Here is a 13,338-nt window from a genome sequence, read left to right on the forward strand (position 1 = left end):
GTCCAAACAATGAACATTTTCACTTCGTTTGCTGGTTTATAAAAGAAAAAGTTAATATGGAGAATAATTAGTATTTCACATTCAGTCCTCTGCAACAGCTCACAAAAGCAGTCCCTCAAATCTAATGATCAACAAAGACTGAGACCAGCCCACAATTTAGCTCAAGGCTCACATTGTTTATGTACATCCCTCCCATCTATACCTAAATGGGAACCTATGGCCTTGTGCTAAGAGTGTCATCACCAGACTGGGCCATTACTGTAAACTGCTTTGGTGTTTCAGTAGAACAGAGACAATAATGCAATAGTTTATGCACCTGTGATGGATGAAAACTTGAGGTTAAATAGAATAACACAGCCATCACTCTCCAGCTTATATGAGGAACTAGAGCAGAAAAATGAGGGAGGAAACAGAAAAGAATTATTCTTAAAGCAAGAGAAAAGGCCCACAAGCCTGACTGAAATGGAGGAGAAGAACTGAGAATATTTAGCTTTAGTACTTCACACAAAACAGTATTCCCCTACATTTTGGTTTTACAATTTTAATCTTTAAATACATCCTACCTTTTTCTGCAAAACTGTGTTTATTCACTCTTCTCTCCACCTGCAGACCCATCATCATTATGACCTTTGAAAGACCAGCCCATTAACTGAGTGAACACATGCAGCTGAGGCTGGTTCATAGCCAACTGGCATGTTGCAATACAGAGAGGCAGCAAGTAACACCTAAATTCTAGCCACTCATCATTTCAGTCCAGATATATTAAAGGTGATGTCGAGTCCTGTATTCAGATCCTAAAAAATAGTAACAAACACTGTCACCTGGCCTCATTCCTGCCTCCTGTTACCACGCTAACACTGGAACACCTTCCGAAACGTGCCTCCAATCTTCCTTCCAATCCTGCTGGATCTTATAACTCAAAACTCTGCAGAATACAGTCCATTTTTAACAATGTGATCTCAAGAAAAATGGATAAACGTAACTCACCACTAAGTCAACCTCCTGGGCCAAAACTCCACCAATCCTAAGGGCTATCCTCAACTCAGACAGTAGAAGATTCCGACAGAGCTTTTTCCGCCCCTCCCCCTTCATTAACCTCCCTGTTCTAATCAGAAAGCAGCAACACACTATGCAGAAATTACTCTGATGGCATTTCCATCCAAAATCGGAAGCAGCCATTCTGCAGCACTCATAAGAAAGACCTTTCCTAGCTCAGTTACGCAGGTCTGACCCTGCATCCCCCTCTCCAAAGAGCAGTCCCTAATAGCATGCATCATGTTCGGCCAAACTTTACTACTCTTGCACATCCCAAATAGCACTTCACTTCACCAGCTTAACTGCTAGAAGCATGACATCTCACTGGGAATAAAGCTACTGCAACCTGGCCCACTGTTGAGTTGAGGTTGTACTGGGTACAACCCAAGCGCACTGGTATTTGCCCGCACTGAGATGGTGATAATTTTGTGTTTGTTTTCCCCATTTTCCCTAATGGATGTCACCAAGATCCTTCTCAGAAGTGGACAACAGTGACAGAGGTGAATAGATGATGAATATCATTAAAATATTCATGACAGGCTCATAGCCTGTCCTGCTAATATCTTTTTCTGCTCCATCATAGGAAACAATACTCTCTCTATATATAAAAAAAAAGGCTTGCAGTTATACACAAAGAAATAAACTATGCCGTTTATAGACAGCAGTGTCAGATTGAAATATGACAGACAACTGGAACACGCTTGGAACCAAAGTGTGATCGAAGTGCTCACCACGGTCCCCGGTTGGCCGGCGTGTACGAGCGCGTGCATGTGCATTTGTGCACGTGCATGTGTGTATGTGGTTCAGGTTTTGTTTTAAACATATCTTCTTTTACTAAACAGTAAATTATTTCCCAAGAAATAAAAAGCTATGTACATTGTAATTATCTACAGTAGGCCTTCAGCATCCTCGCTATTCACATGCACGGGGTTTGGGCTGCATTCATAAACACAGGCATGCTCCTTCATTGCTTGTGGTGCTGTCGCCTCCAGCCAATCTACAGTCCAAGGAACACTGACATGTGTGTTTGCTCTGATTTTTTTTTTTTGTCCTTTCTCGGCAGTCAACAGTGCCAGAGGGTGACTGGAATTAAAAGCAATTAAAAGAGGCAAGATCCTGCAAAAAGCTGAGACATGCATGTCATTGGAAAGCGAGGGCTGTTGGCATGTTGCAGAGTCTGGTCCAACCCAGCCTGAGCCCTCTGGCAGGATGAAGTAGCTGATTTATGACTGACTTTGAAAAGGACTGAAAAGGGACAATTTACCTACAACATGTTGCCTAAGGTACTATACCTACCTGTTGGATTTGAATACTTAATTCCCATTTTGTACTTAACAGGAAGCTGGCATTCAAATCCTATTGCACACTTGACTCATTCTTTGCTTTTTCTTTCTAATCTGATGAGTATTTGCTAAATATAAAGAACCCCTGCTATTTATGAATGCAGCCCCGATAAACAGAAAAAGCCCACCCATCCCCTCCCAAATGATAATAATGACATATAACTCTTTTATAATAATAATAATAATTATAACAATAATAATTACAAATAAAAAGTCAGAAATGTTGTAGACCAAGTCGATTCTCAGTATTAAACACTAGTGCAGTTGGGGATTTCCTTTGTGCTTTCACTGTTGGCAATCGTTGAGATGCTTCCTGTGGAGAAAATGGAGAAGAGAATCAGTGCAGTGGCTTCAACAGTTTGGTCTATATTGCTTCTCACTCCTTCTTAGGATTTGCTTGCGTAAGTGCAAAGACAGAAAAGGTACGTAAAAGTAACATATTCTTTTCTGTATTTGCAATAAGCATGGAGCATGCAGAAAACCTGTTACTACAGCTCAGTTGACCAGCAGCAAACTCATTAAGCTATTAGGGACATATTCACTTGTAATGATAGGACATCAATGGTATAAGCTCGGATCAGGTGATTCCTCTGAGGGTTCCTGGAATCTGGGATCCTTCCACAGGAGAGACAGGGTCATGAACAGGTCTAGGTGTGAGCCACAGCCATTACTAACTCCTGTATACCCATTGTGTTTCCAGGTTCCTACCCTGGTCATGTAACACTGTGAGAAAAGCTGAAAAACTGTAAGAAAACCCCCTGTTACTGCATTGGAGAGAGAGATTTGCTCCCTATCTCAGTGCCTCAGGCTCTGCTTGTATCTGAGGTCACAGTTGCTGCCTCTCCTGATACCCCCAATGACCAACATCCTCCCCCAGACTGTGAAACGAGCCCCAGCTGGGGGCTGCCTCTCACCCATCACTCGTGTGTCCAGCTCTTTATCCATCAGCTCTTCAGGGTCTGTGAACTCACTCAGAGTGATTTTGGGGGCATTTTCACTTTGGCTGACAGAGCCAATCATTTCCTGCTCCTTGTCATGCTGAACTTGGGCATAGATGTTAATCCAAGGGATTTTCCTGTGCAGGAAAGGAAAATGAGAGGTTATATTTTGTAACACAGGGATTCTTGCAATGTCATTGATTAATCAGACCAAGTAAACTGAGACCAATCCCAGGAATGCAGCACTGGCATAGATGCAAAATATCAGCTCTCAGAATGGTGAAAGCACCACAGTGATGTTCAGCTCCGAAACTGCCATCAGCATCCACTAATTCCAACACCAGCCTAAAGCTACCCCAAATCTCAAACCACTGCCTTCCTATCCTGTGTCCAAAGGCTCCTCCAGCTGTAAACCTAAATGTTCCAGTCTTGCCCTTTTAAATGAGAAGTCATGCACACAGTGGACACTGCACCCAGCTCAGAGAGCAGCAATCAACTAAGTCAATCAGCTGCAATTGCCAACTCTCTCAGTATTTGTTACATGATCAGTGGTGCATTGGAAACCAAAAGTAAAAATCAATTTGAGCACTATTATCAACAGAGAAAAAAATTGCTAGGCTTGTTTCTACTGACAGGCCCATACTGACTCAGTAGCAATTGCTACATCAGAAAGAGTTATAAAGAATTGGTCCTGCCTCAAAGTACAGAAAGCACCTGGACCTCATAACACACACCCAAAGTCTACTTGTTACCATTTCATTGCAAAAACAGTTTGCCATGCTATGGATCATGCAAGCTTGCAGAGACCTATTTCCTCTTGCTGCTCAGGAAGCCAAGAAAGTGAAGGCATTATTTCTTCTTCCTTCTTTCAATTGAAGTTAACTTGGACTGCTAGAATGATATCCTTGAAAGTCAGTTAGTTAGACAGTTAATTAGATAGGCCTAGACAGATAGTTAGATAGTAATCCCTGGAGGAATACAAGTTTAAGATGAGAGAACTGAAAAGTAATGTGTTAAGCATCATGGGAGTTGCTAGGATTATCTGTGTGTAGTTGCCTGTTGGAAGGTGACGGACTGTTTTTTCTAATGCCCTCAAAAGGACTCTGTCATGCAGTCCACACTGCTAAAATAAGAAAATTTCAGGGAATTTTTTCAGTTCTTAAAGCACACAGGAGAGAGAGAGAGGTGTGCGGAAGAGGCTATAGAAAATGCGATCTCTTTATGCTAACCTGTCTGCTGTTGGATATGTCAGAGACTGAAAGCAGTGGAAATTGCCTCAACTCTCATGAATTCAATAGATCTATACTGATTTTACTCCAGTGAAGTTCTGGCCTCAAATGGCTCATGTTACTGCTTTGATTGGGCATTCTGTTCTTAACTAGCAGCAAGTCAGGACATATTTGGGACGTTCAGCAGCAGTTAACAAACATCACGTTCTTCTCCCTCCCTGCTATTCTTTTTCTAACCTTCAGACATGTCTTACAGATCATAGAAGGCATAAGGACTACACAGAGAATGTACACATTGGATGAGCGAGGTCAAATTCATTCCCATAGGATTTAAGTGCCCAGAACACGTCTGGAGGTGATGTAGAGATGTGGACACAAGAACACACCAGGAGATATTGGAAGACTCAGTTTTGCTTCCAAACAATGCAATGGTCTAGAAGCGATAGTCTTCTGAGCTTTGAGAGAAAAAGTGAGAAAAGCTCTTTAGAGTTGTGAGGCACAGCTCCTCCAGGTACTTCAGGGAGCTTGGGTAAAAAGAAACTGAGACAGCTGTACATACGTGCATCCGTATACACATACCTAATCCCGCTGTGCCTCCCAGCACAGATGCAGGTGGCCACAGCATCCCACTGCACATCTCTGAGTACACACAAGCACACACACTCCTGTCCCAGGACACATACACGTGGGCTGCCCCATTGCCCCACTACTACTCACTACCCATACATATGCAGTACACCTGCTATATACTCAATCTCCCAGAAAAGAAACAACCTTTTTACAGATTATTTCCCTTCTTTTCTGCCTTCCTTCCTTTTCCACCCAGACCTCTTCAGCAAGCATCTCTCTGGCAGCAATGTTTAACATGCCTGCTGAGTCTATAACTTGATGGACTCACAATACGGAGTCTACGGGCAAACCAGCAAAGCCCTGATTCCATAAAGTTGTAGAATTAAAAATTCATGCAGGCCCATGCTCTCCCCACAACCTTTTCCTGTAAGTAGCAGTTCTGTATTCAGGCTGTGATTGCCATTAATCAGAAAAGTACATATGGCTAATGGACCTCTGCATCACTGAGAGCTAGAGGAAAGCTTTTGTTTTCACCTCATTTTTCCATTAAGAACTGTTGCACACTCTCACTTCTGATCCATTGAGTCAGAGGTTTTAGGCAGAGCTGAAAAGTTGCTTTCTGTTCTAGAAAATCAAGCTGAGGACACTCCAGGTATCTGACTCAATCCTAAACCTTGTCATTTTGACCTGGGTTTGTTCTCTTTGGGACAGAGCAGATAAGAGGGGACAGAAAGCTGATGAGCTTTGGGTTAAACAAAACCAACGCTTTAATCACCCTCCCTCTCGCTCCCAAATTGTAATACCTTCAATTTTCAGACAGATTTTAACAAGGCCGTCTTCCCAGCCCTGGAGCATAACACAAGGCTGATGTGCGCTATGCTCAAGGCTCAGGATGCTTAAGTGGTACAACAGTCAGTTTTATGAGCTGTAGTAACATAACATGAGCTGGAGACTGACAAAGCAAAGTGGATTACCAAGCTCCTCACTGCTCTCTCGCAGCCAGAATATACAGATCCTTCTTCCTGGTAACTGATCACTGACCACAGAGCCAAAGATGTTAGGCCAAACCTAAGAAAACCATCTTACAAAGACACAAAGGAAAGCATATCTTACACAGGATTGTAAGTCTCCCAGAGAGACTTCTTTGCCCTCCTTATCCTGCATCTTGGAGTGAGAGAAATCATCAGCTGCCTCCTCAGCACATTATTAAATCAATGCCTTAAACAAGTCACAGAATCACAGAATGTTAGGGGTTGGAAGGGACCTTTAAAGATCATCCAGTCCAACCCCCTGCCAGAACAGGACCACCTGAAGTAGATCACACAGGAACGCACCCAGGCGGGTTCTGAATGTCTCCAGAGAAGGAGACTCCACAACCACTCTGGGCTTGTCCCATGTCCCATTTCCCATTCACCTGGGAAGTCGTACTCCACCTCACAGAAGCAGAGAGAGGATTTTAAACTTCAACAAGCAAGTTACACTGAAGGCCTGGAAATCTGTACCTGGGCAGATTCACACACATGGGTTCTCCAGAAATTGTCCTGGCCCGCTGAAGTCAGTGGGAGCTTGGTAACAGACCTTGATGTGCACAGGATCAAGCACTAGAAGCAGTGCCACCCACTGATTTTGACAATGGCTAATGCAAGAAGTTAGAAATGAGGGGAGCTTTAAACCTGGAGACTAGGATACATGCCTGTCTTATCATTCCATTTTTAATATGGTTTGTATCCCACTAACATCATTAGAGAATACCAGCCTTATCTTGGGCTGCAGAAAAGCTGGAGAGAGAAACATATAGCTGGAATCTGGACAGGAAAAACTCTACCTTCCCAATTTAGAGAAACTACTCATGTCCAGAGGTTTTGTTTGGTTGGTTCTTTTTTTTAAAAAAAAAAAAAATTCAGACTCAACTTATGCTTCTAATACAGTATTTGCCACTGGGAAGAATCTGGCACATAGACCATTTACACAGTAAGTACTGTACTGAATGCAAAGTTCTTCCTAAGGAGCTCCATCTGCTTAAAATATATTCTCATAAGGCAGCCCTTGAGCAAACAGGCCATTCTTACTGCATGTTTTGTTTCACAGCTTGCAGCAGCAAAGTGCCATGGGCCAGCACAGGTCCTGCCTACTGCCTGGAAGCAAAAGGTTTATATTAACATCTGGCAAAGGAAACCTCAGCACAGATTCCCAAAGGCATTTTGATGCTTAATACAAAATTTTCTGGCTTTGAGTCTCCCACCCTTAACATAATCACACCTGTTCCTCTGCAAGACTAAACTATTCACTTTGCAAGATACAAATGAGATATTGCTGCAGTAAGGCAGTTGGCCAGGTGGATATAGACTGTATGAAGACACCCTTTATGTGATTTTTTGACTAAGTCTGCATTGTGTAGTTCAGTACTCAGTAAGCACACAGGGTTCCCATTTCTGGTCTGTGGTTCAAACACATCTGCTGAAGCAGGTCGCGGCTTTATTTCTGAGCTCTTGGTGAACTTTCAGAGCATTGAGTTTGTGGTGAAAGGGCAGTAGAGGGTCTTCTCTTCATATATGAGAAATAGGGAACTATACTGGCCTAAGCCAGCATAATTTGCTCTACATTTGCAGTACAGGCACTGCTCTGCCTAGGTTTCAGGTAAACCACCCTGTATCTCCTCCTCCCACCCCCCAAAGTTTCTCAACTTACCTCTTGAATTTGTAGATTAAAAAAACAGCCAAGCCTACAAACACCACAGACAACAACATCAGCATTGCCGAACTGCTATGACCAGTGCTGGAATCAACAAGGGGCGCTGCAGGAGGAAAGGCAGAGAATTATATTTGCAAGATATTATTAGGGAACACGTAACTACCAGAGAGTTGAGCTCAACTCTGTCTTTGCCACATCTGCTTTATCACCACTGCATGGTGCATACTGTTTTCAGCAAGGCCAATCAGCAGGAAACAAATTGACTGTCTTGTCCTTTGAAAGCCAAGCTCCTTTCTCAAGACAGTGCAGCCTAATATCTCCTAGTGAAAAGGCACAGCAAGCCATGCTTAGTTGAATGGCTGATCACTCCTGTATTAACATGCTGGGCTATTTCTTTTGAGGTTTTTCCAGGGACTGGAGTGGAAATGAAATTTATGAAGTGTAGCCTAAAGCACGTCTATTCACCTTCGGAGAAGCTACCTCAGAGCACCCATAAACAGCATGACTCCCATCTTCCAAGGACCTATGTTTGTCTCACATGCGACAGAGATCCAGTCTTGCAAGAAGCATCTTGTATTGGACCTTACATACTTTATAATTGAGTCAGTTTTCATAAGGTGTAGGAGCCCAAGGCAATAATCCTAGACCCAAGCACGCACTACATTATAACATTTTGGAGATTCGATCCATCTGTCCTTGACATTTTGGGTGGGCTAAATAAGGAGTATTACTATACCTTGTTTATGAGCTATTCCCACAGCTCATACTAGCAGACCATCTTAATGGCCTGAGCACTGTGCTGAGAATCAAGAGTCTGATGAGAAGTCTCTAATGATGCACAAATGGTTATAAGTAACAGCTGAGTGTTTCTCACTCTGCATAAATATTTGGTTTTGTTTTTTACTGCTTCTCTATTCACTCAAAAGACAAGGACAAAGTCAATGCAAATAGAGTCACTTCTGGACAAATTTTCACACCTAAGAGTCTGATCCTGCCAATATTCTGCTTCTACTACTTCTACAGACTCTTTCGTGGAAAAGAACCGACTGTCATTTCACCTAAGTCAAAATACTATGGGAATTGCCGTGAAACAAATTCAACACCCCCACTAGGTGACAGAATAGTTGAGCACTGTAAGCTAAATCCACACTTTGCAGTGTCTTACTAGAGCAAACCCAGATTCTGAACCTGGAGACTGCAGATATTTGGATCTCATTCTCAGTTTTGCAAATTAATTCATTCCAGCCTACTCCTATTAACATCTGACTCTCATCCTCAAACAACAGTCAGAGAGTGAAGGCAAAATGGCATTACCTGTAGGATATGTCAAGAGCCTTGGTTTAGCCCAGCTCTTGGCTCTCTGAGAGTCTCATGTAAAAATAAGCTGAAGTGTATTATCGTGGGACATGAATCCAAATCTTTCAGAGAGGCTATCAGCAATGTCACAGGCGCACGATCCCACATTTCAGATAACTGCAAGGGCAGTCATAAAAAGCAAGGGCAAAAATAAATCCATCATCTCCTCTGTAGTCATCACTGTCTAAGCAATAGCTGAGAGCTTCACACTCGGCCAGCCAAAATTCTCAGCAGTAGCTGAGAGCATCACACTAGGGTGGTTTAAAGCAAAACGGGTGATGAAGCTTATAGTGACTATTCATTACTCTGTGTGAAGATGGAGATAGGTATCATTGAAATTTAAATAAGTTCTAATTTATAGAAGTCAATATTCAGGCACGTGTTCCCTGTAAGAGGCCTAGATCTTCTTTTCATGAGTACTTTGGCCCTATAAAGCTTCTTGGCTAGTCATAACATTAACAAGCCCTTTGCAATAAGGATTCAATCTAATATCCATGAAAGCTAGTAATACTCCCACTGAATTCCATAGGTGCCCAATGAGGGCTTAATAGAACAACATTCACCTGATTTTCTAGAACACTTGAAAAACATCAATGCACTAGTTAATTAAGCCACAGGGAACTCTTAAAAGGTACTTTTAATACTTGTACAAACTGGTGCATGAAGATGCCACTGCTGGATTCTGTTTTTATCACTTCCTGCTTCTACCACAGACAATGTCTCAATACGATCAGTCCTACATATCCCAGTAGCACATACCAAACTGTGAGTGCTGTGATGTAGACTGGTTCTCCTGGAGTTGTCTGAAGCCCCAAGAGAACCACAGCTATGCATTTAACTTCACACTCACCTAATGTTAACTGAGTAACATACACAATGACTTCAACACCAGGCTTCAGTTCAAACTGGACCAGGTTCTGGTTGAGAGCATTAAAAACAATTTCTACCACCTGATGAAATAATAGGAGATACAGCAGTTACAATATAGAACACAGCAAGCTCTGGAGAACGTTCAGGAATGCACGTAGCCTATGAATGGTGACTGATATATCTTACTGGCTTCAGGAAAAGAAAGCAAGTGAGAGACCAAGGAAGTGGACAGAAACACATACATGCGCTTTAGACAGAATTGAGTGTTACTGCATGCAAGTCTCCCTACAGGACTTTTGAGACTCAGAGTATGTTATTATACCTCTCCTGGGAAGCAAACCAAGAAAGTTAGCAATCAGCCTTTCATTGGAGGATGGATGGAACTGAGTGAGGTATTCTAGCCTAATAACACTTCATTACTCACACTGATTCAGGACAATCCTAGGCATGCAGCGCCTGTTTAAATAGGCTGTTGGGGATGAGACAATCCAGTTTTGCAGATCAATGGCAAACTTGCCATATTTCTCCTTCATTTAGAAGAGGGGCCTTGGACTGGAGTTTACTCATGGCTCAGACACCTAGCTATGATGTGTTATTTGGTTGCCTCATAGCACATACTTGGCATGCCACAGTGGAGCTTGAGGTTGTTAGTGCCTGGTCTCCCTAGAGTAGTTCTGATGGTCATGGCACAGCTACTGAGTAGTTCTGACGGCCTGCTCTCCAGGACAGAGCTCCTCAAGCAGAAGCCAACAACAGGTATCAAAGTACAACTGAGTAGACCATCAAATAAAATTAAAGCACTAGAGCTTCAGGCCTCATTGTCAGCTAGTCAGGAACCTAATCTGAGATGTTTGCATAATGCTGGTATGTGAAATAACTGACACAACAGCTTGTTCAGACGGATTTCTAGTACCAGTAGATCCTACTGAACAGGATGCAAATTACTCCAAGAAAATCTGTCCAAAAAGCTTTCCAAACCTTCCCTCCACAATCCATCTCTTCTGCACACCCACCACCATAAACTTAAGAGGCCAGCTTTGCTGGATTCCTAGGACAAAGTTACTACTCTGAGGAGGACTGATTTTGCTCAGTAGGTGACAAGAACTTCCACAGAATTCAGCAGTCCTCTGAATTATTTAATGTTTGATCACAGAAGAGTTACTCCTCCAAGGGTTACTTGGAGATGCGCTCACACATAGATTGCACACAGTAGAAATGCTGCATATAAGAACACAGGCAGAGCTAAGCAGCCTTTCTAGCAGTACTTCACTCCTTCGCCTTTATGGACCTGATTTAATCACTTTGTAACTCTAGCATGAAAGCTTCAGCAGACTAGTGATGTTGTTCCCAGCTCTTCCCTTGCCTGCATATCACTGTTGCTATTCATCACTGTAATTACCTATTTATCTAAATGGATGGATACTGTAACTTCCAAATATAGTTTGCACATGCCATTTGCTGCTGCAGAAAAAAGAGGTCTTGTTCCAGTGATATACGAGCTGAGGAGCCTGATTTATTTTTAGTAAACCTCAGTATATTATCTTGCTGCTTTGGCCTGTGTCTATTAGCATTCCTCCAGAGAGCAGAGGGAGTACATATTCAAGGTTCCTTTGTCCATAAGTACTGTAATAAGGACACACAACTGATCTAGGAAGAATCACTACTGGTAGACTGTGACATATCTCAGTGAGCTATTAGAAAAGCTTGTTTTTCCTCTGAAAATAATTTTCTTTAATGACATAAACTACAGTGCCACTGCCCAGACACATCCAATCGCATCACACTTATAAGTAATTTCTAATGCTGCACAAGTTAAAGGGCCCATCTGCCAATGGTATGATAGGGATGAATGTTCCATGAATCCTTTCCTTACTTGCTCCAGATCAGCCTCACTGCTTTTCCTCCTCTCTGTTGTGTTTTTATGGGGCAGTATGAAGAGTTCAGCAGAAGTAGGCAGCCCAGGAAATACAGCTACCAAGATCTGTTCATCAGGGATACCAGTCACCTAAAAGAAAAGTAAAAAAGAGGTCTCTAGCTGCCATTGTTACTGATGTTTCCATTCACTATGGGAAACTGTACTCACATCAAATTGTTATTTGCCAGTTCCACTGTAGGTGTTGTGGTCCTAATGAGCTGTTCTGCCCATTTGGTGGGTCAGAAACAGAGGTTCTGCTAATGATGCACTCCATTTCTAGAAGTAAATGTAGGCTTGACAACACCCCTGGACCCAAAGATCTCAACTCAGAGTCCAAACCTACCATGTCTCCAGGTCTGAATTTTCCATATAGTCCTTCTCACTACAAAAGAATGACCCAAAGTCAGATCCAGAGAGTCCGGCTCAGAGCAAACACTGTGCAACTAACAGGGACAGATGAAAAACATTGCCTGCTATCACCTTCTAATATCAGGTTATAGGGATCCGCATTCGCCATACCTGAATAACTTAATGTTATAAAAGTGGCAGACTTTTTACTACTGGGGCTGATCAGGAGGGCTGTGCTAAGAACCGCTTAGTTTGCTGATCCAAGAGTCAGTTTCACACCTGACTCTCACAATTGTCTTTAGCATAACCTGCCCACTGAGGCTACTGCCCTCTCTCCCTAAATCCAAGCTCTTCATCCTCAGTAAGGCAGGAAGTCTCTCCTCCCTCAGAAACTCTCTGTTGTATGAGGCTAACCCCAGTAGCCCCCTAGTCCTACCCCACCTCAAGCTCCTCAGCCTCATTCCTGAACTGAAAAGTATCAACAGGGCAGCCCATTCCTGGTGATCTATCCTATAAGCATAGACCACAGGCTGCAATCAAATAGTCACAAAAGGATATACAACAAAACACTTTTACATGATTTCTCCTGTTGTCTGTAACCATCCATAGCTACAACCTAATTAATTTCTTTTTTCTGCAAGCTTGACTCTGAATACAGTATAAGGGAACAACAGTTTAAACAAAAGAACTTATTGTTTTCTAAGGATGGGAAAACAATCACGGAAACTCTTATAAACTGTGAATTTTGAGTGGGCTGCAGATGAGAAAAGCTGAGCAGGAACATACTTTCCTGGTAAAAATAATCAGCCTCCATTTCTAAGAACAGCTGTAGCTGAAGCAAAAAAAAAAAAGCAAGATACACTTCTGGCAGAATGTAAAAAACACAAAAGCTTGCCCAAATCTATCTCCTGATTTCACACAAACCCAAAGTCCCTGGCTGTTTGATAACATAAATTATTCTGTCCCTTTTCCTGCAAAAATATGTGTGCTAGTTTACATATTCTAATTAATCCCAAAGGAAGATTTGGTATCTTCCACCCACA

General features: G+C 42.4%; 1 protein-coding gene across 1 annotated transcript in view; it reads right to left on the bottom strand.

Moving 5' to 3' along the window:
• Nucleotides 1–2,626: 2,626 nt before the first annotated feature.
• Nucleotides 2,627–13,338, bottom strand: part of SORCS3 (sortilin related VPS10 domain containing receptor 3) — a 304,754-nt gene continuing 294,042 nt past the window's right edge. The window contains exons 23-27 of the mRNA XM_086466346.1: nt 11,906–12,037; nt 10,013–10,112; nt 7,804–7,909; nt 3,293–3,453; nt 2,627–2,691 (exon numbers count right to left, since the gene is read on the bottom strand). Of these exons, the coding sequence (XP_086322472.1) occupies nt 2,627–2,691; nt 3,293–3,453; nt 7,804–7,909; nt 10,013–10,112; nt 11,906–12,037 (564 nt within the window). The remainder of the gene's footprint in view (nt 2,692–3,292; nt 3,454–7,803; nt 7,910–10,012; nt 10,113–11,905; nt 12,038–13,338) is intronic.

Source organism: Leptosomus discolor, chromosome 6, assembly GCF_034619465.1.
Source record: "Leptosomus discolor isolate bLepDis1 chromosome 6, bLepDis1.hap2, whole genome shotgun sequence".
Lineage (NCBI taxonomy): Eukaryota > Metazoa > Chordata > Aves > Leptosomiformes > Leptosomidae > Leptosomus > Leptosomus discolor.